The following is a 25,273-nucleotide window of genomic DNA, read 5'->3' as shown; positions in this document are numbered from 1 at the left end:
GCGCAATTAAACAGTTTAGCCTCTTTGTAGTTTGGACGGATGAAAAGACTTTGCATTCATCTTGCGGTACATTTTATGAGCATCATTAAAAAGAGGGAAAAGAAGCCGGGGAAGGGAGGGGGAGGAGAAGAAGCAAAGTCAAATTAGCTTGAAATGTTTTATTGAACAGAGTCCCTTGCTAAATGTGTGATGACTCGTAATTAGCAGAGTTTGGGAAATGGATTGATTTCAAACCCAGCAGCCAGCAGTCAGATAAAACCAGCTCCTTCTCCCTTAGACCCAGAATCATAGCTGGCCAAGCTGGCATCGGGTGGCTTATGGTTCATGCATGGGCCATCTAGAAGATAACTTTTGCAGCTTCAGGCTTCTGGTCTTCTGGTCCATGTATATCCAACTGTTAACAAAATTGATCAAATAGGAAAGAGCAAACAGACATAGAATCGTAGGGTTGGAAGAGACCCTAAGGGCCAACTAGTCCAAGCCTTTTCTGCCATGCAGGAAGATGCAACCAAAGCACTCCTGACATAAGCATCCACTTGCTGTCTTGGAAGACATTCAGAGAAGGATACCCCCAAAGAAGGAGACCCCACCACACTCCAAGGCAGTGTATTCCACTCTTGAATAGACAGATGTTCAACACGTCAATATGTTCTTCCTAATTTTTAGGTGGAATCCCTTGTCCTACAGCTTGAATCCACTGCTCCGTGTCGTAGTCTTTGGAGCAGCAGAAAATAAGCTTGCTCTGCCCTCAGGATGACATCATATTGAGATTCTACATAGATTCTTCTCCTCTACTTTCCTTGGTCGCTAAGAAGCCACGGGATTTGTATGGAGTCCTGTTGGCACACTGGTTAAATGCAGGTATTGGAGCCACAACGTGGTGGGTTTGGTCCCAGGGGTCCAAGGTTGACTCTGCCTCCCATCCTTTTGTAGTCGGTGAAATGAATACCCAGTTTGTTGGGGGCAATTGGCATACAGATTGTAAACCGCTTAGGGAGTGCTGAGTTCACTATGAAGAGGTATAGGAATGTAAATGCTATTGCTATTGTGCCAGCAGTGAGAAGAGCAGCCCCATGGAGCAGAGCTCTCTGCTCTGCAAGCATGATCTTCTAGGATGCCATGGCAGGCATTTATCCTGCAAAGAAATTGCTCAGTGTTGCCTCACCTCCCTCCATGCTTAATTTCACATTCACTGCAACAATTTATTCCCACCTGGCTTTGCCTGCATGCTTAATTCCAAGTGCACACAACCTCGACGAATGCTTTGGCAGTGCTTCTTCAGTCATGAGAAGTCTATGGCCTGATCTTGCTGAGGAGATGAGGAGATACTTCTCTCTCTTTCTCTCTTCTCTCTCTCTCACACAATCTCTCCAGCATTTTCAGTCCCCAGGTTTGCCTCTGTTTTCTTCCAAGATCTATGACCCAGATTAAGGCCGCTCTTGTTCCCATAAAGCAAACTCCTTTCGCCTTATTTGTATTCCTAAGAGGGGAGCGCTCAAATGACAAACCGCTTATTGTGAAAGCATGGCAATTATTTTGGCACTCAGTGCAGAAATGGTTCCTTCGTCACCGGCTCCCGCTCTCCAGCTCTTGCTGCCTACATAGCATTGCCATGACATTGCGATCCCTTTGTGATCCTCGATTCAGAGCATTGTAGAGTTGGAAGGAGCTTCATGGGCCACGAAATCCAACCTGCTGCTCAATGCAGGATTTCCAGCTAGAACATCCCAAGCAGGGAACTGTCCAGCAGCCCTTGGAAGACATTCAGAGAAGGAGACCCCACCACCTTGCTAGGCAATTGCTTCCATTGGGAAACCATTTATACCATCACGAGGTTCCTTCTAATGTTCAGTCAAAATCTACTGTCCTGTACTTTCAAGCCCTTAGACCTGGTCCTACCTTCTGGGACCCTCATCTCTGTGAGAGATTTATAAAGCCAGAAAGCATGTCACCCTTCAGTCTTATCTTCACCAGGCTGAACACCAAACTATGGGCTGGTACAGTTGGGCTCTTTGTGCTGGCCTGGGCCCGAAATTAGGGCTAGATAGGGCTGGGCATTCCTACTATCAGCACCTGTGCACCATCTTGGTGCACCCCTATCCACGCGGGGCGCACCATGATGATTCCCGGACGTCAGAGCATCCAAACGGTGCTCACCAGAAAGTGCATCATTGTGGCACATGAATGCCATGATGAGACCCCTAAAAAGAAGCTGCTCTAGGCAGTTCTTTTTAGGGAGTTCATCAGTGCTGCATCGTGTGGCTGCCACAGCACCGACCAGGGGCAAAGACGGGCAGGTTTTAGCCACACATCTGTATAGCCCCATGACAACAACAGCAATACACTTTGCCCATCCTTGATGTAGTGGAATTAAGTCTGGAGACGTTTTCACTAGCAGGTACAATTGTATCATCTGCCATCCCCTTCATCTTTGTTCCCTCTGTGTTTAGCTGCAACACCATACCTGCTATGGATGGTAGATTTCCTCAGAAGCCACTATTTGATGATGATGATGATGATGATGATGATGATGATGATGATGATGATATAGTTTATTTATATTTCCCCACTTCTCCCAGATGGATCGAGGCAGGATTACAGGTCACTAAAATACACATAAAACACATTGGTAAAATGGAATAACAATATTAAAACTAGCTCATCATCAAGTGGCAATACAATAGAGTTATACAAGGAGATAAAGAATACTCAATCTAGCCTACATTGTTCTAGCTAGACATTGGATGCAGAGCAAAGTGGACTGGCATCACAATGACTTAGAGGGAAGGATTAAGGTGACAAAGTATATAAACCCCATAGGAGAATCCTTTGCAGCATCGAATCAATTAAGCATGGCAGAGTATTGCATGCTGTTACTCTGTTAGGTGAGCTGGAGGTTTGCACACAGCTCTTCCATCTTCTCTAGATCTGAGCCCAGCAAAACTGAAGAATTTGGACCCTTGACTCCTATCTGGAGATGACCTCTGAAAACTGGAGACTCAAGACCAAGTCCTGAGATCTGGCATCCCTAAACTGCCTGCATTTTAGATGCTCTCTAGAGGGTATGCTATGTGGGTACCTGCATTTCAAAACAAATGCAAAACCATTAACCTGGACAGTAAGCCAGGGACAATCTCTAGATCAAGATAGATGGCACCACCCATAGCAACAATGCCAACAACCATCCTATATGTAGCTTCAAAGATATGCCTTATAGACCTTATAGACATAGATAGGAAAGAACACAGACCAAAACCGTGCAAAGAACAAGACTTTTCATTGCTTGCTCTCTCCCCAGAAGTTTGTTTAGGTTAATTAAGCAATTAGCCACATTTATCCACGCCAAGTTCAATGCTTGTTATTTCTTTGATATGCAATAAATCACCCTGATGATGAATGGGAAGCTTGTTTCTGGCATACGTTTCTCAGGGAAAGACATCAGAGCAAACAAGTAGCCAGCGGAATGAGGAAAAGGCGTTCGTGGAAATCCTGGAGGATTGTTATGGCATTTTGGCATCAGGTTTATTGGGGAGGCTCACCCAGTTGCCAATAGCAAAGGCTCTGTTTTCCTCTGGCGGGTCATATGCTTCTGAAGTCAGACCAAGGTGCCCAGCAACAATCCCATGGCTGGGCACCCAATAATAATAATAATAATAATAATAATAATAATAATAATAATAAGAAGAAGTTCATTTATATTTCCCACCTCTCCCAGTTGGATCGAGGTGGGATTACAACCTAAAATACACCCATAAATGGTCAACAATAATAATAATAATAATAATAATAATAATAATAATAATAATAATAATCTCAGTGTTAAATCTTATTGAACCCTATTATAATATTAGTTCATTTCCTTGCTAAATCCTAACCATTCTTATAGATTATTTTTGATCAAATTCTATACCTTCCTTCTTTCCTTTCTTTCCTCCCCTCCTGCCTCTTCCCTTCCAACTTTCCAATCCTTTCTCCCTTTCTTTAACTATCCCTTTACGACATTTCTCTTCCCTTACTTTCTTTTTCTTTTCTCTTCTGCACTCTCTTTCTCTCCTCTCCTCTTTCTCTATGGGGCCTGTATTATGACCCCAGAGCAAGTGAGAAGATCCAGAGTAAGAGATATTGTATATACCCATGTATAAACCAAGAAATTTGAGTAAAAAAATGACCCCCCAAAACTGGGTTGACTTATCAGTGGGCAAACCAGGTGGTGCATACTTAGTCCTTAACTCAACCCATAGTGGGAGGACGGCCCCACTGTGTGTCACCCCTCTTCTGGGGTGTCACCTGGGGCAGTCCGTACCCCCTGCACCCCCCTAGTGACACCTCTCCTTTGCCCTTGCCTTTCTATAGGCATCTGCCTGGAACAGCAGCATCCCTGTTTGCACCTTAATCACTATGCAAACTTTCCTGTATGCACAGGGATTTGATAACAGCCATCATTTCATTGTAATTAGAAACAGCTATTATACGCATATGTTGCAAACATCACCTTTGGTGTTTGCATGCAAGCATAAGGAGAAAGCGAAGATTTTAGTCATTCTCAAAGTTACATATTTGTTACAACTGGCCAATAAAAAGCACAGTTTTTCCAGGGGTGACCCTTGTTGATCTCGTCAGCAATGGAGAGGTGTATCTTTCCTTCATATCGGAATAGTGGATTTCATAATGTGTCAAACAGCCCTTTGGATTTCACATCACCAAAAGGGGTTTTAAAAGGAGAAGCGGATAATAATAAACAGTTGTTGTTGTTGTTGTGTTCCGTCAAGTCATTTCTGACTTAAGGTGACCCCATCATAGGGTTTTCTCAGCAGGATTTATTCAGAGGAGGTTTGCCATTGCCTTCCTCTGAGGCTGAGAGAGTGTAGCATGGCCAAGGACACCCAATGGCTTTTATGGAATCGAATCCTGGTCTCCAGAGTCCTGGCCCAAAACGCAAACCATCATGCCGGCTCTCATAATAATAATGTTAATAATAATAATGAGCATGCACTAAATCCAAAAAAGCTTTTAAAGTCTGCCGAATGCATTTGAAACTTTAGTATTTTAAACGAGGCGCTCCTTTGTTAGCATAATTAAGAACGCAGAAGCTCCTCGACTAATTGAAAACAGAATTAGCAAATTAACAGGTGTAGAGATTCGGAAGCGGAGGGTTTTGAGAGAGCGGGGATCTTGCCAATTCTTGCGGGGTTTAAGAGAACAAACGGCAAACGCCTTATTTACACGGACGGGACACTGGCCTTGTTAACCGTGCGCAACATGTCCATTGCCAAAGTGCGCAGAGGGAAGGTCACTGTGGGCAAAGGCATTGATCTAACTCCAGGTGACTTATTTATTGGAAGGATTTGTGCCCTGCCTTTCAAGAGCCTCCCAGCGGAGCTGACTTAAATTCCTGATTGAATTCACCACGAAAGAAAAGCCACTTTAAATAATTGATTTTTAAACCACATTTCCCCTTTTGTTATTCAGCTCTTTCCTGGGCAAATATAACAGCCGAGTGGCTCTGAGACGAATGTGAGCGGTTGGCACCAGATCTCTTTTGCGCTTGGAGACAAGAGGGAAGGAATCAGTGGATTCCTCGAGAATGACCCAATGGCAAAGCTATCATGGGGTCTTCTTGGCAAAATGTGACCGGAGCACGCTTGCCATTGCTGTCCTCTGAGGCTGAGAGATTGCGACTTACCCAAGATCACCCAATGGCTTTGCATGACTGAGGGGGATTCAAACCCAAGATCGCAGGACTTGGCATTGAGTTTCAGGGTTTGGGCCTCTTCTCCAGTTCTCAGAGGAAGATAAAGGACTCTTGAGGCAAGAGCGATCCCTTGTAAAGTGAGTGTGTTTGTGAGTCCATATACATAGGATTGTGTGTTGCTGGATCTTATGTAGACTGCTTTGGACTATAGGCAATCCAATGGTCAGTTTGACCCTCTCCTCTCTCTTTCATACAAAACCAAGGGACCATCGAGGGCTGCAGCTAAACAGAGGCCAAAATGAGGCCATTCCTCCCTCCTTCATAATAATCCAGATCCCCAATGAAAATTTCTTTCAGTCCCCAAATATCCAGCATTGCAACAACCTAAAATTTCAGTTGAGGGTATGCTATGGGGCTGTTGTTGGAGGCTGTGCCATGGGGTGGTTGGTGCCTTCAAGTTGTTTCTGCTTTGAGGTGACTCTGATTCCAACCTATTGCAGCGTTTTCTAAGGGAAGGTTTGCAGAACCTTCTGGATGAAATCTTACCACTCTTTCCATGGCAAGTGTAACAAATGCCTTTTTGGCCTTTTACAGAAGTTTGACGTCTTTATTATTATGGCTCCAACATGTCAGTTGCAGGGAAAAAATAACCAAATTGTGACACCTGGGTGAGCCTTTTGTGCTATTTTGTGTGAACAAAAGGTAAGGAGGGAGGGAAGGCCCAGGTTGTCCAGCCTCAGCAAACAAGGGCTGTCATTTGGTTGAAATACCTTTCACGCCAGCGCTGGTAACAGATACTTGGGCTGGATGTAGTTAAAAATTGTCGGCGATGCCCATCAAAATGCCAGTCGTGTTCAGACTAGAGGTAGAATACAATGAGAGATGGGAGCCTGGTTTTGATTAGGGAGTTCGGAGTTGCCTGGCTTTGTTTCCAAAGTAGAAGTCCGCTCTGTTACGAATTCTCTAGCTCCTATTTTTCTTTCCCTGATTTCTCTCTGTCTTCTCTCTTTCTTTGCCTGATAATCAATGAACACATCTCCCTCAATGAGGACAAAATTGCATGGAAAAAAAACAACCCCAAACCCTCCTGATATATTTATATGGCTGATTGCATATCCTTCAACATTTCGTAATGAGAATGAGGACATTTCTGGCCAAGCAACATCAGCGTTTGATCAAGATGGCAACATTTATCAGTGAGGAAGAACTGGTGAGCTAGGAGTTTGCCTGAGGTTGCATCCGCACTGCGGAAATAATCCGGTTGGACACCACTTTAACTGCCATGGCTCAGTGCTATGAAATTTTGGGAACTGTAGTTGGATGTGGCACCAGAGCTACTCACAGAGAAGGCTACATATCTCACAAAATGACAGTTTCCAAAATTCCTTACTTTGAAGTAAGGGTGACACCAACCCTAGGGATGCAACTGGAAGGAAGAAGCCAGTACAGAGAGCCTCTTTGCAAGCTGCAGCAACAAATCAATTCAGCCCTTTTTGTGGCTTTTTCAGGCTATGAGGCTGTGTTCCAGAAGAGTTTAGATCTAGCTGGCCATGAATGCCTTCGACTTCACATTCTAGCAAGCTGGTGCTCTAGTAGTTAAATGGAGATCTGGGCTCAGGCTTTTCCTCTTGCCCAGAGCTGAGACCACAAAAACTGGAGGATTTGCCCCCTTCTCTCTCACCTGGACGGAGGTGACTCACAAAAACTGGAAACCCAGGCCCAAGCTTTGAGATCTGGCAAGCATACCTAGAATTCCCCTGGCACCCTTATTCTATCCCAGTTCCATACTAGTTTCCAAAATCAGTGAACATTTCCAAACGCTTGCTTATTGTAAGGTGGCACCCCATCTGTGCCATGGTCTCCTTGGAGAGGTTCACCTGGCATGATGAACCTCGCCTGAACATTTAAATGACATTTTAGTGCATTTAAATTGCCATCCCATTGCTATTTTGTTTTTACTTGCTAACTTGCTCTTACCCCTCGCTGCCAGTTTTATCTTCATTTTATTGATGTGCTGTTCTGAATCGCATTTTAAAAAGAGTTTTCTGCTTTTATGGTTTTAATTTAGTTGCACATCACCCCGAGAATCCTTGTAGTTGGGCAGTCTATAGAAGGATAATAAACAGATAAATGAATGTGTGTTGTATCTGAACTGTTAGCATGTTGATTGAATAAGAACAACCATTTTACTATCTGAATCATTTATTAACTGATATGAATACCTTCTTTTAGACGACTAGTTTACTATGTTATTCATTACAGTTGAGGCGAGAACTTTGCAACTCCTAGCATTTCTAACAAATGGCTATGCTCTCACCAAGGAAAGCTCTTGGGACTTTTAGTTTAACAACATCCCTGGATTGTATAATGCTTTGTTGCTCAACACAACCCCCAGAAATTCACACCAAAATCCTGCTACAATTGCATGCTTCCAGGGGGACCCCATGGATACCAAAATCCATGGATGCTCAAGTCTTTATGGGGTACTAAAATAGCGTCCCTTATATAAAATGGCGAAAATCAAAGTTTGATTTTTGTATATATTTTACAAAATATATATTTATGAGCCACAGAAGCTTGAATCCGTAGATGAAGAATCAGTGGATATGGAGAGCTGACTGTATAAATGTGCGTGCATAGATATAGATATGGATATGGATATAGATATATATTAAGCCATATTTTTCAAGCTAACTTCTCCTCCTTCAAATGGGTGTTACACATTTCTGACATCATGGAGACGTCACAGTGAGGTCACAATAATTCACTTGGTCCCTTAGAGTCCCCACAAAGTGATTTAAGTTGTGGCGACAGTATTTATAAAGCTCCATGCCCATTTCTGCCAATGTCTTCCAAAGTGCCTCGACTGAAGTAAGGAAAGAGCTCTGCGTGTACTATTTGTGAACTGGCAGATGCTACGATTTTGATGTCTGCTCCGACCTCTTTCCTTCGGCTTGAATGCTCACTCAAGGTCCCAGTAGGCAAAAGGGAGGGATGGAAGGGTGCAGACGCTTGTGTGCCGAATTCTGATTTTGCTTCAGCGAGGCAGATGGTTTGCATCATGTATGAGCAATGCATTGCTGGATCAAAACACATTATAGAGATGTTTCTCTCCTGCCAGCCAGACGTGTTGGGGCTGATGGACTCTATCGGTCGACAGCCAAAAGGAGTCGACAAATATTAATACGACAGGAGAGATGGGGGCAGGGTTTAATAAAGAGCCTCAAAGCTCCAGGGAAACATCTTCCTTGCTTTGGCTTCCTTCTTTTTTTTGCAACATTAGATTCTGCAAAGAGAGCTAGTGTCCATCCATCTTGACACTGCTACAGTTCCGATACATCGTCAAATATGTGGGGTCTGCTCCAGAATATGTGGCTCATGGAGCTTTGCAAGTGCAGTTGTAATAATAGGGGCATCTGCTCACAGCAAATCTAGTTTAGTGCCCTCCAAGTGGTCATAAGAGAGGTGAAATTGTCTGCATGTGTAGTTGCTTCCAGTAATTCACTGGGCATTAGAGGCATCTTTGGCAGCAGACGGATATCATCTTCCTAGAGCAGAGATTTCCCAGGGCCTCTACAAACAGGTTTCCTCTGGCCTTGCTTCCTCCTGTATAGACAATGCAGGCTGATAGCCCTGGGCTGGGATTGACCAGTCCAGACACTGATCCAGCAGTCCTGGGCCAATCCCAGCCCAAAGGGGTCTTGTTGTTGTTATCATTATTGCTGTTGTTGTGCCTTCAAGTCATTTCTGACTTATGGCGACCCTGAGGCAGTGGCATCCCTGCCTGGGGTGTCACCCAGTGTGGGAAAGGGGCACAGCTTCCAAGGGCAGAGCTTCTGGGGGCAGCACCAAAAGGACATGCCCCACCTTATTGTTGCAGCACATAAAATGAGAGGCTGGCTAGCTCCAACAGGCCTCCCTGGAAGAAGATTAACCATCCATTAAGAAGCCAAGCCCTCCCTCCAGTTCTTCTCCCCTGATCCAGGCCTCGGAGGTAGAGAAGAACTGCTGGCCCTCATCCCCTTCCCCTCCACCACTCCTTTCTCCTTTTGTGTCATGTCTTTTTAGATTGTAAGCCAGAGGGCAGGGAACTGTCCAATTAAAAGATTGTATGTACAGCGCTGTGTAAATTTACAGCGCTTTATAAATAAAGGTTAATAATAATAATAATAAAATGGCACCACAGCAGCAAAGTGGGGGCACACTTGACCCTCTCAGCAGCCCCTCGGCCTTCTATAATCCCGCCTCGATCCACTTGGGAGAGGCGGGAAAATATAAACAAACTATTATTATTATTATTATTATTATTATTATTATTATTATTATTATTCTGAGTCCAATGTGGCTATTGCAGCATGGGATCCAGAAGGCAGCCATCTCCCCACCCTGGCCTTCCAAATCCTATGTGGCCATGGCCGCATGGGACCCAGAAGGCAACCACCCTCTACCCCTGGGATGTACTACCCCAATAGCAATAGCAGCTCCATTTATATACCACTTCATACTGCACTTAGCAGTCCCTAAGCAGTTTACAACTGTAAGTTAATTGCCCCCCAAAAGCTGGGGACTCATTTTAGTGACCTCAGAAGGATGGAAGGCTGAGTCAACCCTGAGCCCCTGCCTGGGATTGAACCTTGTGGTTTGTGAGTGAGTGGCTGCAGTACTTGCATTTAACCACTGCGTCACCAGGGAACCTTTGGGATGTCACCACCTCTGGGGTGCCACCTGGTGCAGCCCACACTATTGCATCCCTGTAGTGATGCCACTGCATTATGGCGAACCTATCCTGGGGGGAGGGTTTCTTGGCAAGGTTTGTTCAGAGGAGGTTTGCCATTGCTTTACACTGAGGCTGAGAGAGTGTGGCTTGCCCGAGGTCACCCAGTGGGGCCTTAGCGCATGGCAAAAAGACTGTCATTTTGCTGTGGAGTTTCAGTGGTGACAGCTGGCACACTCATGGCCCCTTATCCCTTACTTTCACATCTTCCTTGAAGGCCCCCATTCCAGCCTGTGATGTTGGATAGAGGCAACTGGTCACAACACCATAGCCAGACACCCTATTTCTGCACTTATAGGGCACAACAGGGGCATTCAGTGTAAGGTAAGATGTGAACTTGCCACAACTGGAGAATTTTCACTTTTGTTTCACCCAAAGATGATCCATGTATACTGGAGACTTATGGCAAATCCATAAGATCTGGCAATCCTGCTTGTCATACTGAAGGTCAGGAGCCATTGACATTTTGGAATGGAGACAGATTTGTTTTAATGTGGAAACATGAACCGAATTAAATAAACTGTAAACAACTCAGAAATGCATCGCACACAATGTGTACATGAAACACAATTATAGGCAGCCAGTGGAAAGCATCCACTTGGCATACAAAGGAAGGAAAACCTAGCGTTCTTAAAACATGGAGCTTTCAGACGTTTGGGAGTTTTCTTTGTGGTCAGATTATCTGAATTTTGTTAAGGCTGTATACGTTTTGCCCCTATATGCATTTGTATATGTGTGCGTGCATGTATTAAAGACTGAGGATATTCTAACAGGGCTTCTTATATTGCATAAATCAATCGAACTTTTGTTGTGACCCAATGCAGACTCCTTCAGCCTGCATTCTGCACTTGTGTCTACATTTATGGCAAGTTGTTAGATGCTGGCATATTGCATTGTTATTTTAGTTGAAGGCCGGCTTAATGAGATTAAAATGTCAGCATACAACCTCTCATCCTCCAGTCTGGAAGAGCCATATCTGATCAGATGCCCAAGAGTCAACTAGCAGCTTGCTTAATTTCCTTAATGTGCAAACTAATAAAGAGATATAGTAACTTGGACATGGCATGAGAGAGCATCTGCCTGCTAGCAACAGCTTCTTGCAGGAAAGGGATACCAGCTGCGGGCGATTTCGCAGAAATGAATGAATAATTCACAGGGGTTTTATCATTGGACAAATTGTGCTCACTCTGATTCAGTGGGACTTCTTGGATGCTTCAGCTTAAACAGAAATGCGAGGAATGCCAGGTTTCATGTTTCAGAAGCGAAGAAGATCCTAGATGATCCGACATCTTTCCAGCAGCTCCCAAACAACATTCATCTGTTGGCAGTATATTATCCACAATGGTGACCAATTGCATCACTTCCATTAACCATTTTGGGGCACTCTGAGGGCCACAAAACTAGGTTCCCAGGGGACACATGAGACCCATAGACCTTATTTTCCCCACCCCTGCTGTAGAGCTACCTTTCATGCTCAGGTCCACTCAACAAACCTATGAAGGGGGAGCGTTGCTTTCCAAACTTTCCCAATGCAAGTTCTCTCAGCATCCCTAAAATGCACCTTATCTCGTTGAGAACAGGGTTCGAGTCCCAACCCAGTTGAAGTTTTAGGTAACAGCAATGCTAGAAATGTGGAGAGTCAAGGGTAACATCATGATGGGACAGGATTCTTATTTGGTGGGTACTGTCACCATTTTGCCACCCAATAGCTATGCTCCTCTGGCTCCCACTAGAGCGTTCAGAGATACATTTGTGAATGCCAGTATTGTTTTCTTTAATGAGTGGCCAGTTGAACAAAAAGCATGTCACCCATAATACATATTTAGAGCAATGTGGCTTGAGTGTTGGACTATGCCTCTAGAAACCAGGGTTCAAATCCTGGCTTGGCCATGGAAACCCATTGGGTGATCTTGGGGAGGTCCTACATTCTCAGCCTCAGGGGAAGGCCATGGCAAACCTCCTCTGAACACATCTTGCCAATTCCTGAATGCCAGTATTCATGGCATTCTCCCCCATGAGAGGGTCGCCCCCATGATAGGGTCACCACAAGTCAGAAATGACTTGAAGGCATGCAACAAAGGTGGAACACTGTTCTCCAAATTGGAAACGATTCTCCAGTGTCACTGTCCCAGGTCCTGATACCCACATCTCCATCTCCCAAGCCCTGAGGCTCTTCGTTGGCAAGCTTGGCAATTCCTTGCCACCACTGTACCCTCCCCGGCCACCCACTCACACCGCTGGGTAGCAAATGCTCCTCTCCAGGGGTCCATCGCTAACAGGGTTGCTGCACAATGAAGTCCTTTTACAGACTTCAAAGGGGATTTGGAGCAAACCTCCACAACCAGCTGGAGCCCTTCCGGCCAATCCACAACCCAGTTAAGTCAAAGGACTGGCATGGAAACGGATTTTGCTCTGATGCGGGAGGCACAAATCAGCCAGGGTTAATACTTCAGCTTAACTATGTTAGGCCTTCCCTTGTTTCCAGGGCAACCAGCCTCTACTTTTCGAGCGGAGAAGGGACTTTTTCCTGGATGAGGAGAACAAGAAACCCGGTGCTTGGCTTTAACAATTCATGAGCGCTGCATTTTCGACAGGCGCAGCCCAAATTGGCTGCAGGGGTCAGGGAGCTCTTGAGCAAAATGCCTCCAATGGAAGATTTTCATGTGTGGGGATGATGGTAGTAAGGTGTGATGCATATGCGGACACTGCATTTTTCTCTATGCATAGACTAGAAATTGCACTAGTTTGCCCATTTTGCTCAACACATGAAGAGCAAAACTCTGTTGTTAGGACATTACCTGCTAAAAGTAACCTCAATAGTGGAGTGAGTTGAAGAGAACAACTCCAGTGTCTCTTTGGTAGTGCATTGACAGCCAGAACCATTTTCTATCTTATTTCCATGTTTATGAGTTTCCACCTGGTAGAAAAACCAGATGCGAGGAGAAAAACACACCATGCATGGAGACCAGAGACCATAAATTTGTTTTTGCAATGGCCAGATTTGTCCAGAAGTCTTTGCAGTTTCAGGTCGGAGTAGACAAACAAGACTCTGGGGAAAGTCTGGAGAATCTTGTATCTAAAACTTCCTCGGATGCCACAGTAGAGTCTTTTTTCTTTGACAGTAACAAAAGGAACTGAAATACAGCATCAAGATGGATTTTAAAATCAAGATGGATTTCAGAAAGTGGTCTATGTGTTACATTTGTTCTTGTTTGTGTGTGCCTTCAAGTTGTTTCCAGCTTAGGGCAACTGTAAGGTGATCCTGTCATGGGGTTTTCGTGCCATCGCCTTTTCTGAGGCTGAGAGAGTGTGACTTGCCCAAGGCTACCCAGTGGGTTTCCATGGCCAAGTCGGGATTTGAAACAAAAGATCCCATGGGAATGTGAACACAGCAAATAGAGAAGTTCTAGGTGTGGATAGTTTTGCAATGTCTTATTCTTTGCAATGTTAGAAATTTGGGAACTGCAGGAAGATTTCATGGGTGGGCAGAATTTTTTTTAGGGGAGGCAATGCCCTCATTTTGACATGTAACTGCACTCCTGGGAAGCACATTCCGCTGCTATGAATGTGGAATAGAAGAGACGTTTCCTTCCAGTGGGAAACTGAACGGTGCAAAAGAACTGCAATTCAATTTGCAGCTTTTTTTCCCCACCAGGGAAGAGATTCATTACCGTTGAAGATGGCGTCGGGGGACCACAGAGCGCCAGCCCGCTCTTGGATATGCGGAAGCCGTCTTCAAGGGGTTATTTATAAATTGGGAGAAGAGAGAAGGTTACACTAAAAATAATTAAACCTGTCAGGATGTAAATAAAAACTGTGGCAAGGTCGCATGGAGCGCACTTGGGGAAAGTTCTGCCAAGGGAGAACGGGGAAGAAGAAATGGTGGTTCATTAGAACGGGGCCGTGTGCCGTAAATTAAAGGATGGCCTGGGCATGGGTGCTAAAAAGGGTGCAATCTGGGTTGTAGTGCGTTGTTGGATGCTTGGATCCTATGGAGTTTATAGTTTGGGAGAAGTGCTAGAGCTTTCTGGCTGAGAAGTCTAAATACTTCTAAATGTGTGTTGTGTGGCTTCAAGTCATTTCCGTCTTATGGCAACCCTAAGGTGAACCTATCCCAGGGTTTTCTTGGTTGGTTTCTTCAGAGGGGGTTTGCCATTGCCTTTCTCTGAGGCTGAGATAGTGTGACTTGCTCAGGGTCACCCAGTGGGCTTTTGCGGCCGAGCCAGGATTCAAACCCTGGTCTCCAGAATCCTGTTCAATGCTCAAACCACTACGCCACACTGGCTCTCCAGTCTGCTTCTAAATACCTTTCCCTAAACTGCAAATCCTAGGATTCTGCAAGACAGAATTGTGGCATTTAAAGTGGGATTATAGTGCTATCAGTGTGTAGTGGGAACGGGTTCCAGGATGGACAATGTTTTCTCAGTTAAACCCTTGCAGAGTACACTTCCTCCCCCCTCTTGCAAATAGCTCATTTTTCCCCTCTGTAACCCATCCCAAAATGGTGGTCGGAAGACATCACTTCTGACCACCATTTTGAGAAGGGCTACAGAGCGATGTCACATCACTTCCTCTCATTTTTTATCCTACAGCTCAGCACTGGTCTACAGAGGACATGTAGTGTCTGCAGTATGCCATGCAGATATAATCTCAGTGCCATAATGGTGACCCTAAATCGAACCTATTGTGTTGTTTTCTTGGCAAGATTTGTTCAGAGGAGGTTTGCCATTGACTTCCCCTGAGGCTGAGAGAGTGTGACGTATGCAAGGTCACCCAGTGGGTTTCATGGCTGAGTGGGAGTCAAACCCTGGCCTTCGGAGACATAGTCCAATGCTCAAACCACTATGTCACACTGGCCCTGTTGTACACCATCACAACTCGTTAACATGGTTGCATGTTGTTTTGGTAATGTACCACCATCACCATAAAGTCATGCATTGTAGCCTCTGTTGCAGGATAATGACTGCTGTTATAATTAGGAATGGAAAAATATTCATTGTTATTAGTTTTGCGGCCAAATAATGGCTTTCCTGATGATTGGGAAATTCAGGACAAGTAGCAAAGATATAAGAACTGCATATCTGTTTGTGGAGAACTTTATGCTTAAGATATCCATCTTCCTCATTATGGGATTTAGAGGCTCCATGTTTCTTTTTACTCACTTTCTTCCTATCCTTCTGCCAACAGCCTCCCCAGTCGCTATGAACAATGGCTCAGCTGTACTATAAGAAGGTGAACTACTCACCCTACAGAGACCGGATCCCGTTGCAGATTGTCCGTGCGGAAGCGGAGCTGTCGTTGGAAGAGAAGTCCTACCTCAGCGCTGTGGAGAAGGGGGACTATGCCAGTGTGAAGCATTCCCTGGAAGAGGCGGAGATCTACTACAACATCAACATCAACTGCATGGACCCTCTTGGACGCAGTGCCCTTCTAATAGCCATAGAGAACGAGAACCTGGAAATCATGGAGTTGTTGTTGAGCCACGGGATCTACGTGGGAGACGCTCTGTTGTATGCAATACGGAAGGAAGTAGTAGGAGCTGTGGAACTCCTTCTGAACTATAGGAAGCCAAGCGGTGAGAAACAGGTAGGTCAAGAATGGAAACCCACACTGGGTGGGATGGCCTCCTTTATGGATATTTTGGATGCATGGGTTGACCTGGGTTGTCACAAAGGCAGCTGATGCTTCCATGTCATTGGGCAGGGATCCCACTTCATCTACATTGTAGAAGTAATGCAGTTAGACGGCTTTTTAACTATCATGGCTTCCTCCCACAGAATCCTGGGCTTTGTAGTTTTGTGAGGCACCAGTGCTCTTTGGCAGAGAAGGCTGAATACTGTGTAAAACTGCAAATCTCAGGATGCAATAGGATGGAGCTACAGCACTTAAAGTGATGTCCAACTTCATTCTTTCTCCAGTGTAGATGCACCCGAAGTTTTAGCCAAGCTTTCCATGACCGATCCTATCCATATATTGTATCCAGCACAGATACAATATATTGGACAGATCCCTCAGAGGTCAGGATGAAACATTAACATGGATTCCCCATCTAGCTGCATGGAAGTCAGCAGTTGCCATTGGGTTTTAATAGAGATGGTGTTGTTCAGAGACGTAGTCAAGGGGGGGGGTTCTTGGGGTCCGGACCCCCCCTTCCATTAGAAAAATGAATGGTGTGTGCTGCTGCGCTGCCGCACTCAAGCCCCATTATAATGGTGGCACTTAGTCTGGACTCCCCCTTCGTAAAATCCTAGCTACGTCCCTGTGTTGTTGCTGCTGGTGATTGCTGTGTGCTTTCTAGTCAACTCCAATTTATGGTGACCTATCCTAGGGTTTTTGTGACAAGATTTATTCCCCCAAGGCAGAGAGAGTGTGACTTGCCTAAGTTCATCCCTTACGTTCCCCTGGTTGAGAAATAATTTGAACCAAGGTTGCCCAAACTCCTTGTCCAGCATCCGAACCACTGCAGCACTCTGTCTCTGTAATAGAGGACATTGTGAGGATTTGGCAAATGATGTGTTCCCCTTTAAGATGCTTTCCTATCCTGCTTTACAGAGGACAGTCCTCTGTTTGATGACCAAGTCTAATTTAGTTCCAGATCAAGTCTAATTTAAAGATAAAGAACCCTATTGTATGAAGATGACCTCTTCATACAATACTACAATTCATAATATTTGTTTGCTTGTTATGCTATGCCAATCTGCAGTTTGATCACAGAGTCAAACTTGGCCTTACTAGGAGTTCTATGGCACCAGAAGGATTCCTGCTAGAGTTTTCCTTGGGTATAAGTCTGTTGTTGTTGTCGAATGTTTCTCTGTTGGCAGCAGCAACATACCTTCCAACTGTCCTGATTTTGCAGGGACAGTCCCCATTAATCCTCTGCCATCCCACTTTTGCAACTGCTTTTAAAATGTCCCAGTTTCATTCTGCTCCTCCTATCTTCCTTGTTTGTCCTCAGCTTGCTTCAGGGGCTGCAAACTTAATTTAAAAGGCAATATATTTTGCACTCTATTAACATTGCAGCGGGCAGAGAAGAAGAACAGATGTCCTTCCCAGTAGGCTTAGACTGCTGCAGTCCTTCCTAGCTTATATATTCTTCCTTAGTAATAACTTTCACCATCTTTACTACACTCGGATATCACTTGATCATAGATAGATGCCATAGATGCCTCATTTCACATTATTATCTGTGAAATGCTGGAAATCCATGGAAAGGAAGAAGAAAAAAACCCACCCACTACCATTGCACATTTCACATTGCTGGCACAGAAGTAGATCCATTGCAATGCAACAAACGTCCTGGGCTTCTCGTTCCTTACAAATAAATAAACGTATTCTTTAATGGTTGGATTACAATTCGGTTGCAGTCTGCAGAGCATCCAATGTCTTCTCGAAGCACAGTGTTTGTAGGGGGCTAATGGGATACGATCAAATATTTAACGTGCCGTTTTACAAACGCAAGGAGAGTGAAACACACTTCGCCGTGTAACATGCAGACTTTTAAAGATCTGGTTTCCTGCACAATGCTTACTGTCCCTCCTTCGGCGTGTTATGAAGTGAAGATGCCATTGTGATTTTCTTCCCCCCGCCTTCACCTAGGTAACAAAATACTTTTAGCCAACCCTGGGGAAAAATGTGTTTTCTGATCATTTCCAGTGTGGAGGGATTCTAGTTTCCAGCACACAGGAATAATTTCTGCAAAGGAAGGCATCTGGAGCAGCTATAACAACTGGCCAATTATGGCATGCGGGGGAAAAATACATATATCTAAACACGCTAGATTATGAATGTGAATGAGCTTTTTGTGTGGCTGTTTTTAAACTTACCTTGCTTGGTTGCCTGTCTATTGAAAGCCAATCAGTGCTTACAACGGCAGCAAAAGAATTACAAGCAGAAGAATGCATCTCATAGGGAGCTGTGGAAGCAATGACATTTTGCTTTAGTACATAACAGGCTGCCTCCAAAGTTTCCAATTAGATGCTAACAATGTCGGCATTCAGAAATCGTGAATCAAGTGTAAGAAAGCCGGCAAAAGTAGCCTAAAAGACCAAGGGGAACTACACTGGTGCCTCGGGATACGAAATGATCGGGTTACGAAATTTCCGGGATACGAAAAAGTTGGATTGGCAAAAACTGTTTCGGGTTACGAAATATTTTTCGGGTTACGAAATTCATTTCGGCGCGAAATTCAAATGCTGCAAAGTGCAGCTATAGGGTTTCCAGTGCTAACGGAAAGCCTTTTCGGGTTACGAAATTTTCGGGTTACGAAAGGAATGGCGGAACGAATTAATTTCGTAACCCGAGGTAGCAGTGTACGGCTATAAGACAGGAGTTGTTGCAAAGTAATCTCAATGTGCAAATGTAGTTTGAATTCAGTTAGCTTTGGGTTTCGGTGGAGGAGAACATAAGAGGGAGCAGGAGGGGAGAGAAGGGGGAAATTGAGAGTTTTCTCCTTCCCAGTAAGTTCAGGAAAAAGCAAACTGCTGCAGACTATGGGCCCATACAGACAGGCCAAAATAAAGTTGCTTTGGGTCACTTTGGAGGTATGCTGTTTAAATTATGTATGCGCCCTAAGAGTCTGGAAGCCATGCCGAAGTCACGCTCCAGTCCTTAGGACTTTGACTTTGGCGTGGCTTCCGGACTCTTAGGACGCATGCATCATTGAAACAGCATACCTCCAAAGTGACCCGAAGCAGCTTTATTTTGGCCTGTCTGTACGGGGCCTATGTTAGTTTGTGCATGCAAACTGTGTGCTGAAATACTTTGCATTCATTTAGCTCCGTGGGGTAGACAGAGGAGTTGAGGAGGTGGAAATCTTGCCCTTCCTAGTTGGTTCAGGCAAAAGCAAACTGCTGCAGTCTCCCCTAGCTTGTGTGATCTTCTTTATTAATACCTTTTGACACCTCGGCCCACACTTTGATATTGCATGGCCACATGTAGCTTGGTTTTCATCTGTGAAATGTTGTGCCGTTGGGCCTCCGTATCCGTGGATCCTGTGTCCATGAATTCAACCATCCATGGCTTGAAAATATTTCTGAAAAATATAAAGTCCACAACCTTGATTTTATCATTTTCCATAAGGGACAGCGTTTTACTACTACACCATTCTATATAACGGGACTTGAGCATCCATGGATTTTGGGATCCATAGAGATGCTGGAACCAAGCTGGATGTCACCCAAATAGGGACATTTGGTGCTCCCTGGGATTAGAAGTGACTCCTTGCCAATTTCCTGGGCAGCTGAGGATCAACAATGTGACTATTGCAGCAACAGCTCCCCTTAGACTGGGGTCTGTTAGGTCATTTCACACATCTTGCCACAACAAATCCAGCTTTTCTGCTGGGGAGCGGATGCTGATCAAGAGATTCGCAGCCAATCCATCTGCCAAGTGCTCCTGTCTGTTCAGCATTTCCAGACACCTGTTAGTCATATAAATGCATTCCATTATTGGACACACAGAGAGAGAAGAATAAATACTGCAGACCTAAGATACTTGACATGAAGCAGCCCTTCAGGCGTTTCAACATGGGAAGCTGATGATTAGTGTTCGGCTGTCCAAACCGATCCATCAATATTCCTGATAGCCACAAATCACCAAGAGTTTGTGTCTTTCCATTCAAGGATGACCAACAAATTGAAACGGATCAGCCAGATCATCCTATGGGACACATAGATGCCTCACTTTAAATAAAGACCATTACACCAAGGCTGGAATCTTATTAGTCGTGACAAGAGTAGACCTATTGAATGAGCTGTTGAATGGAGAAGAGAAATGTGGAGGCAAATCTTATTGATTTAATGGGTTTACTCTAGTCAGGACTGGCCATAGGCTCAGATCTTCAGACTGTCAAACACCTCATTTTTTAGTACTGCCCAAAGGTTTAGCTGTTGGGGAAGAGGGATGAGGACATTGTCTCCCCAAATAATGATTATATATATATATATATATATATATATATATATATATATATATATATTGCTTGAGAAAAAAGGCAAGATGGCACCCACATCCATTGAAGGTACAAAGCTGATGATGCACAACAGGCTCTTACTTTGATGGCGGCAATGAGATGAGATCCTCCACAGCACCAAAGAGTTCCAGGCCAGTTTAGGAGTAGCAAGAGAGGCCCACATCCCAGTGGCATTACAAGGGTTGGTGTCACCTAGTGTGGGGCAACCGTGGTGGCAGCAGACTGCCCAACTCTCCCTGTCTATTTGCCAACCCAGCTGGACCCAGAAAAAGTGAAGTAGCTGGCTGGGCAGTTGACCAGGTAGGCAGGCAGGTAAGGCAGAAGACTTCTCCAACTCTCCATGTCCACCTGGCTAGATCTGGAAAGACCCAGTGGCGGGCTGGGCAGAGAGGTGGGCAAGGCAGTGGACTGCCCTACCCTCCTTTTCCTTCCACTGCTCTATTTGCCCCCGTGCTTACATCCAGAGTATTGAGGGATTGGCTGGGTTGGCAAGAAGGTGAGGCAGTGGACTAGCCCACCTAGAAAGGTAAGGCAATAGGAGGGAAGGGAGAGCAAGACAACACTCTGGTGGCATCCTCTTCCACAACTCTACCTCTCCCTTTTGCAGAGATGCCCTGGCTGGAGAGGGTTGAGATGGACTATGAGTAACCACCCTATTGAGTGTTCGCCCTCCTCTGAGCTGTCACTAGGTGCTTTCCATCCTTCCCACATAAGCCTTGTGAGGCCCCTACCACAGCTCCATCATCCAAGAACTGAAAAAGGCCCCAAAGGCCTCCACAGCAAAATATCAGGGGCTGCCTCCATCAATGTTCATGAAAAGCCACTGCTTCACTCTGCCTCACGATAGAGTTGGCCCTCCTCTTGTTGCAACCATGCGCTCACCAACTGCTCACTGTGTGCATATCAGCCAGTTCATCCTTTCCCCGAGGTTCAATTTTTGTCTTGGCATCAACTGAAGCGTGTTCACTGTTGTGTCAAAGAACTGGGGGATTAATATGATTTTGCTACAAGAGGAGATTGCCTCTCTCTCTTTTGTTTTTCCAGTAAGGGGGTCTGCAATGTGTAACTTTTTGATAACAGCCAGAAGTGATCTGGAAGAAGCAATGGGAAACATTTCCCAGTTTCATTCTAGCACCATTGCGGGTGGCCCAAGTTATATAGTAGAAACCATGTCTGTCTGGCTCCTAGAATAATAATTGCCCCGAGGTTTCCTAAATGCTTACAAGGCTAGAAAACCATTTGGCATGCACCGAAGGGGCTCACTTTTATCGTGATCTCCCAGAAAGCATACACTCGACTTCCAGGTTGGAGAAAGGCTAGATATATAATCAATCAATAAATGTGCAAGTTTGCATTGAAATGACATTATTCTCTGTCCTACGTTGTTGTTGTTGCCATCCTATGCCTTCAAGTACTTTTTGACCTATGGCAACCCTAAGGCAACCCTATCACAGGGTTCTCTGGGGCTGAGAGTGTGTGACATGTCCTTGCTCACCTAGTGGGTTTCTATGGCCAAGTGAGGCATTGAACCCTGGTCTCCAGAGTTGTTGTGAAACACTCAAACCACTCTGCCATGCTGGCTGTCTCCCATTACTGGTGATAATAATCTACTGACCCATTACGCTTTACATAAACTTGTCTCAGCTTGCACTCCTTGTTTTACATGGCCATTTGCCCCCACTGTTTCCCTCTTCTTTCCTCTGCCTGCTGTTGTTCCTTGTTGTCCAGTCAGCTTCAAATTATGGTGACCCTGTGATGGAAAATCCCAAGAGCCCAGTTATCTACAACTTTGCTCTGGTCTTGCAAATTCAGGGCAGCTGTGGCTCCCTTGATTCAAATCGATCCATACATAAAGTGACCTTCCTCTTTTGCTACTGCCTTCCACTTCACCAAGTATTACAGTGAGTCATGTCCTCTCATGATGCTTCCAAGGCGTTACAGAGTCAGTTTAGTCAATTTGACTTCTAATGAGAATTCAGGCTTGGTTTCTTCCAAGGTTCATTTATTTGTCTTTTTGGCAGTCGGTGGTATCTGTCGGACTCTCATCTGGCGCCACATATCAAATGAATTGATTCTCTTCCCATCAGTTCTCTTCACTGTCCAGCTTTCAAAGAAATTGAAAATGCATTGGCGTGGATGGCTTTTGCATTGATATTTAGTGATATATCTTTATACTAGAGGATCTTATTGAATTCCTTCGGAGCTGCTCTTCCAAGCCTTTGTCTTGGATCATATACCAGTCCTCTGACTTCTTCATGTTCTCCTGTAACTGAACATATACTTGCCAGTTGTGAATTACAGTTTATGCATCCAACAAAGAGGGCCATGATCTCTGGAAATGTATGGCATGTTGATCTTCAAGGGACTGCAGGTTTTATTGCTGTTTAGTGATGGAGAAGTAACATCTGAGTTGTAGGAGACCACAGACTCATCCAATGGGCTCAGAATATGCCGCCATTTCAGTTTGTGAGATGTGAACAATGATTTTGAAAGAGTCAGAGTAACTCTCCAAAGAGGTGACTATGAGGACATTTAGCTTTTCCCTCTCAGCCCTATTCCTTGTCAGCTTTCTTTCTAGTTCTATAAATGAGACTACATGATCCTGTGGGAGAAGGTTTGGTGCGCATAGGGTGATCCCAATTTCACAATCCCAGCTAGAAGATCAGTCAGCATCATGACAACTAACAACATCCCAGCTCAGGTTTTTAGCATTTTTTACTAGCGTTGAAGTGCCAACTGGCACAGGGAAAGCATCTCTCCAAAAATGTTATTGCAACGGCCAGGATGATTCACACGGATAGTAACTATAACAACCCAGCCCTCCACTTTTTGCTTGAATTGGAGTTGTCAGACGAGAAGAAGATGGAAGAAAGGGTTTTGTTTACATCTACCTCCAAAGCTTCAGCGTTCCACGTGTTGAAGAAAGGCCATTTGAGGAGACTGTGGAAGTGTAGCAAGAAGAATGAACAGAAGAGGAAAACTCTGGGGATTACTTGAACTTCCAAGAGGAGGTCAGGGACTCAGCCAAGACATATGCCATTCTCAGACAACAATGAAAGTCATCCCAATATTTTCAACCAAACATGAAGAGGGTGGACCCCAAACTCCATCCCCTGGACCCTTCAGATGGAGAGGAATCCTGTAGTTTAGTGGTGCCGAGGATGGCTTCCATGTCAGTTGGGCAGTGAATCCACTCCTGGCTTTAGTCCAATTCAAGGTGCTGAGCCCTATCCCCCGAATATTCAGTAACTTGGATGTGTCCTTCACAGTTCGGACCATAACTGTGAGTCCCCACAGAGGTAAACACAGTCGATTCCATGGCTCTCTGTTAGTCCGAATTAATAGCAAGCAGCAGTCGCAAGGACACCCTGTGCCCCTAACCCCAGTGAATATGAAGGACAAGTGTACAGTCGGCCCTCCTTATCCATGGATTTTTTATCTATGGATTCAAGCATCCATGGACTGAAAATATTCAATATATATATATTTATATAAATTCTAAATAGCAAACCTTGAGTTTCCATTTTATATAAGGGACACCATTTTGCTATGCCATTATATTTAATGAGACTTGAGTATCCATGGATTTTGTAATCCAAGGGGGGTGTCCAAACCCCAGTGAATAACAAGGACTCACTGTACATTTCTATATACATTTCTTATCAGTGCACTTCACTACCTAAGCAGTTTACAAAGTGTGTAGGCCAATTGCCCCCAACAAGCTGGGTACTCATTTTGGCAACCTATGGAAGGATGCCAGGCTGAGTCAACCCTGGAGCCCTGCCTGGGATCGAACTCACAACCTTGTGGCTGTGAATGGCTGCAGTTCATAATATCTGAATTAACAATACTTGAAAAGGTTACATTTCTGGGGCTGCACTTGTGCAGCCATTGTGCAATGGCTGAAAATGCACAAGTGCAAGTTGTATACAGTGGTACCCCGGGTTACGAAATTAATTCGTTCCGCGGTTAATTTCGTAACCCGAAATACCTTCGTAAGCCGAATTCCCATAGGCGCTAATGGAAAAATAGCTCTCTGCTGCCCTCCGGTGGCGGAAAATAGCGCCGCGGTTTTTTCGTAACCCGAAGAAACCTTCGTAAGCCGAAGCAATAAATCCCTATGGGATTTTTTCGTATCCCGAAAAATTCGTAACCCGGCGCATTCGTATCCCGGGGTACCACTGTACATGTATGTGGCACCAACAGGATCCCACCCTTTGAATTTAACTCAGTGCGCCCTCTCCTACCTTCCTCTCCTTTTTATTAGCCACAGAGCTTTTTTTCCCTCACTTGTGTCAATTGCAGCTGGCATCAGATGGCTACACAACGGCACTGCCAACATTGCTCTTTAATACACCATTGGTAGCAGTGCGCCTGCAGCAGATGGCTACAAATTAATGTTTGGTTCACAGATGGGCCTTCAATTAAGCAGAGTGGAGGCTTCAGAAAACACTAGCGCCAAGGATAGTTGTGTGTGTGTTGTGTTAGGGATGTTGCAAAGAAATATCAATCATTGTCTGGGTCAGGTTAGCATGATGCATCTTAAGAGCCCATTGAATCTCTCATGAGATTTCTTGCCAGTAATTGGACAAGTGCTTTTTTTGGTCTAGCTTTCCACATTTTGCGCAACATGTCTCTGCGCAAAATCCGTATCTATTTCCTATGTGAAGCTAAAAGATCACTCCAAGTTATATATCTGATTGTAAGTAAGCAGTTATTTAACTCCCTTTCCTGAGAGTCCAGAATACTTCCCTTCCTTGCTGTCTTTCCATTGCAAGGCAAAGACATTATTATTATTATTATTATTATTATTATTATTATTATTATTATTATTATT

At 44.7% G+C, this 25,273-nt stretch overlaps 1 protein-coding gene across 1 annotated transcript in view; it reads left to right on the top strand.

The window, feature by feature from the left end:
• The window catches only part of TRPC5 (transient receptor potential cation channel subfamily C member 5), a 112,843-nt gene that overhangs the window by 19,291 nt on the left and 68,279 nt on the right, over nucleotides 1-25,273 (top strand). The window contains exon 2 of the mRNA XM_042479205.1: nucleotides 15,654-16,052. Coding sequence (XP_042335139.1) covers nucleotides 15,675-16,052 — 378 coding nt within the window. The 5' untranslated portion in view covers nucleotides 15,654-15,674. The remainder of the gene's footprint in view (nucleotides 1-15,653; nucleotides 16,053-25,273) is intronic.

Source organism: Sceloporus undulatus, chromosome 7 (assembly GCF_019175285.1).
Source record: "Sceloporus undulatus isolate JIND9_A2432 ecotype Alabama chromosome 7, SceUnd_v1.1, whole genome shotgun sequence".
Classification (NCBI taxonomy): Eukaryota; Metazoa; Chordata; class Lepidosauria; order Squamata; family Phrynosomatidae; genus Sceloporus; species Sceloporus undulatus.
Note: the sequence above shows the minus strand (reverse complement) of the source record. Positions and strands in the feature narration are given on the sequence as shown.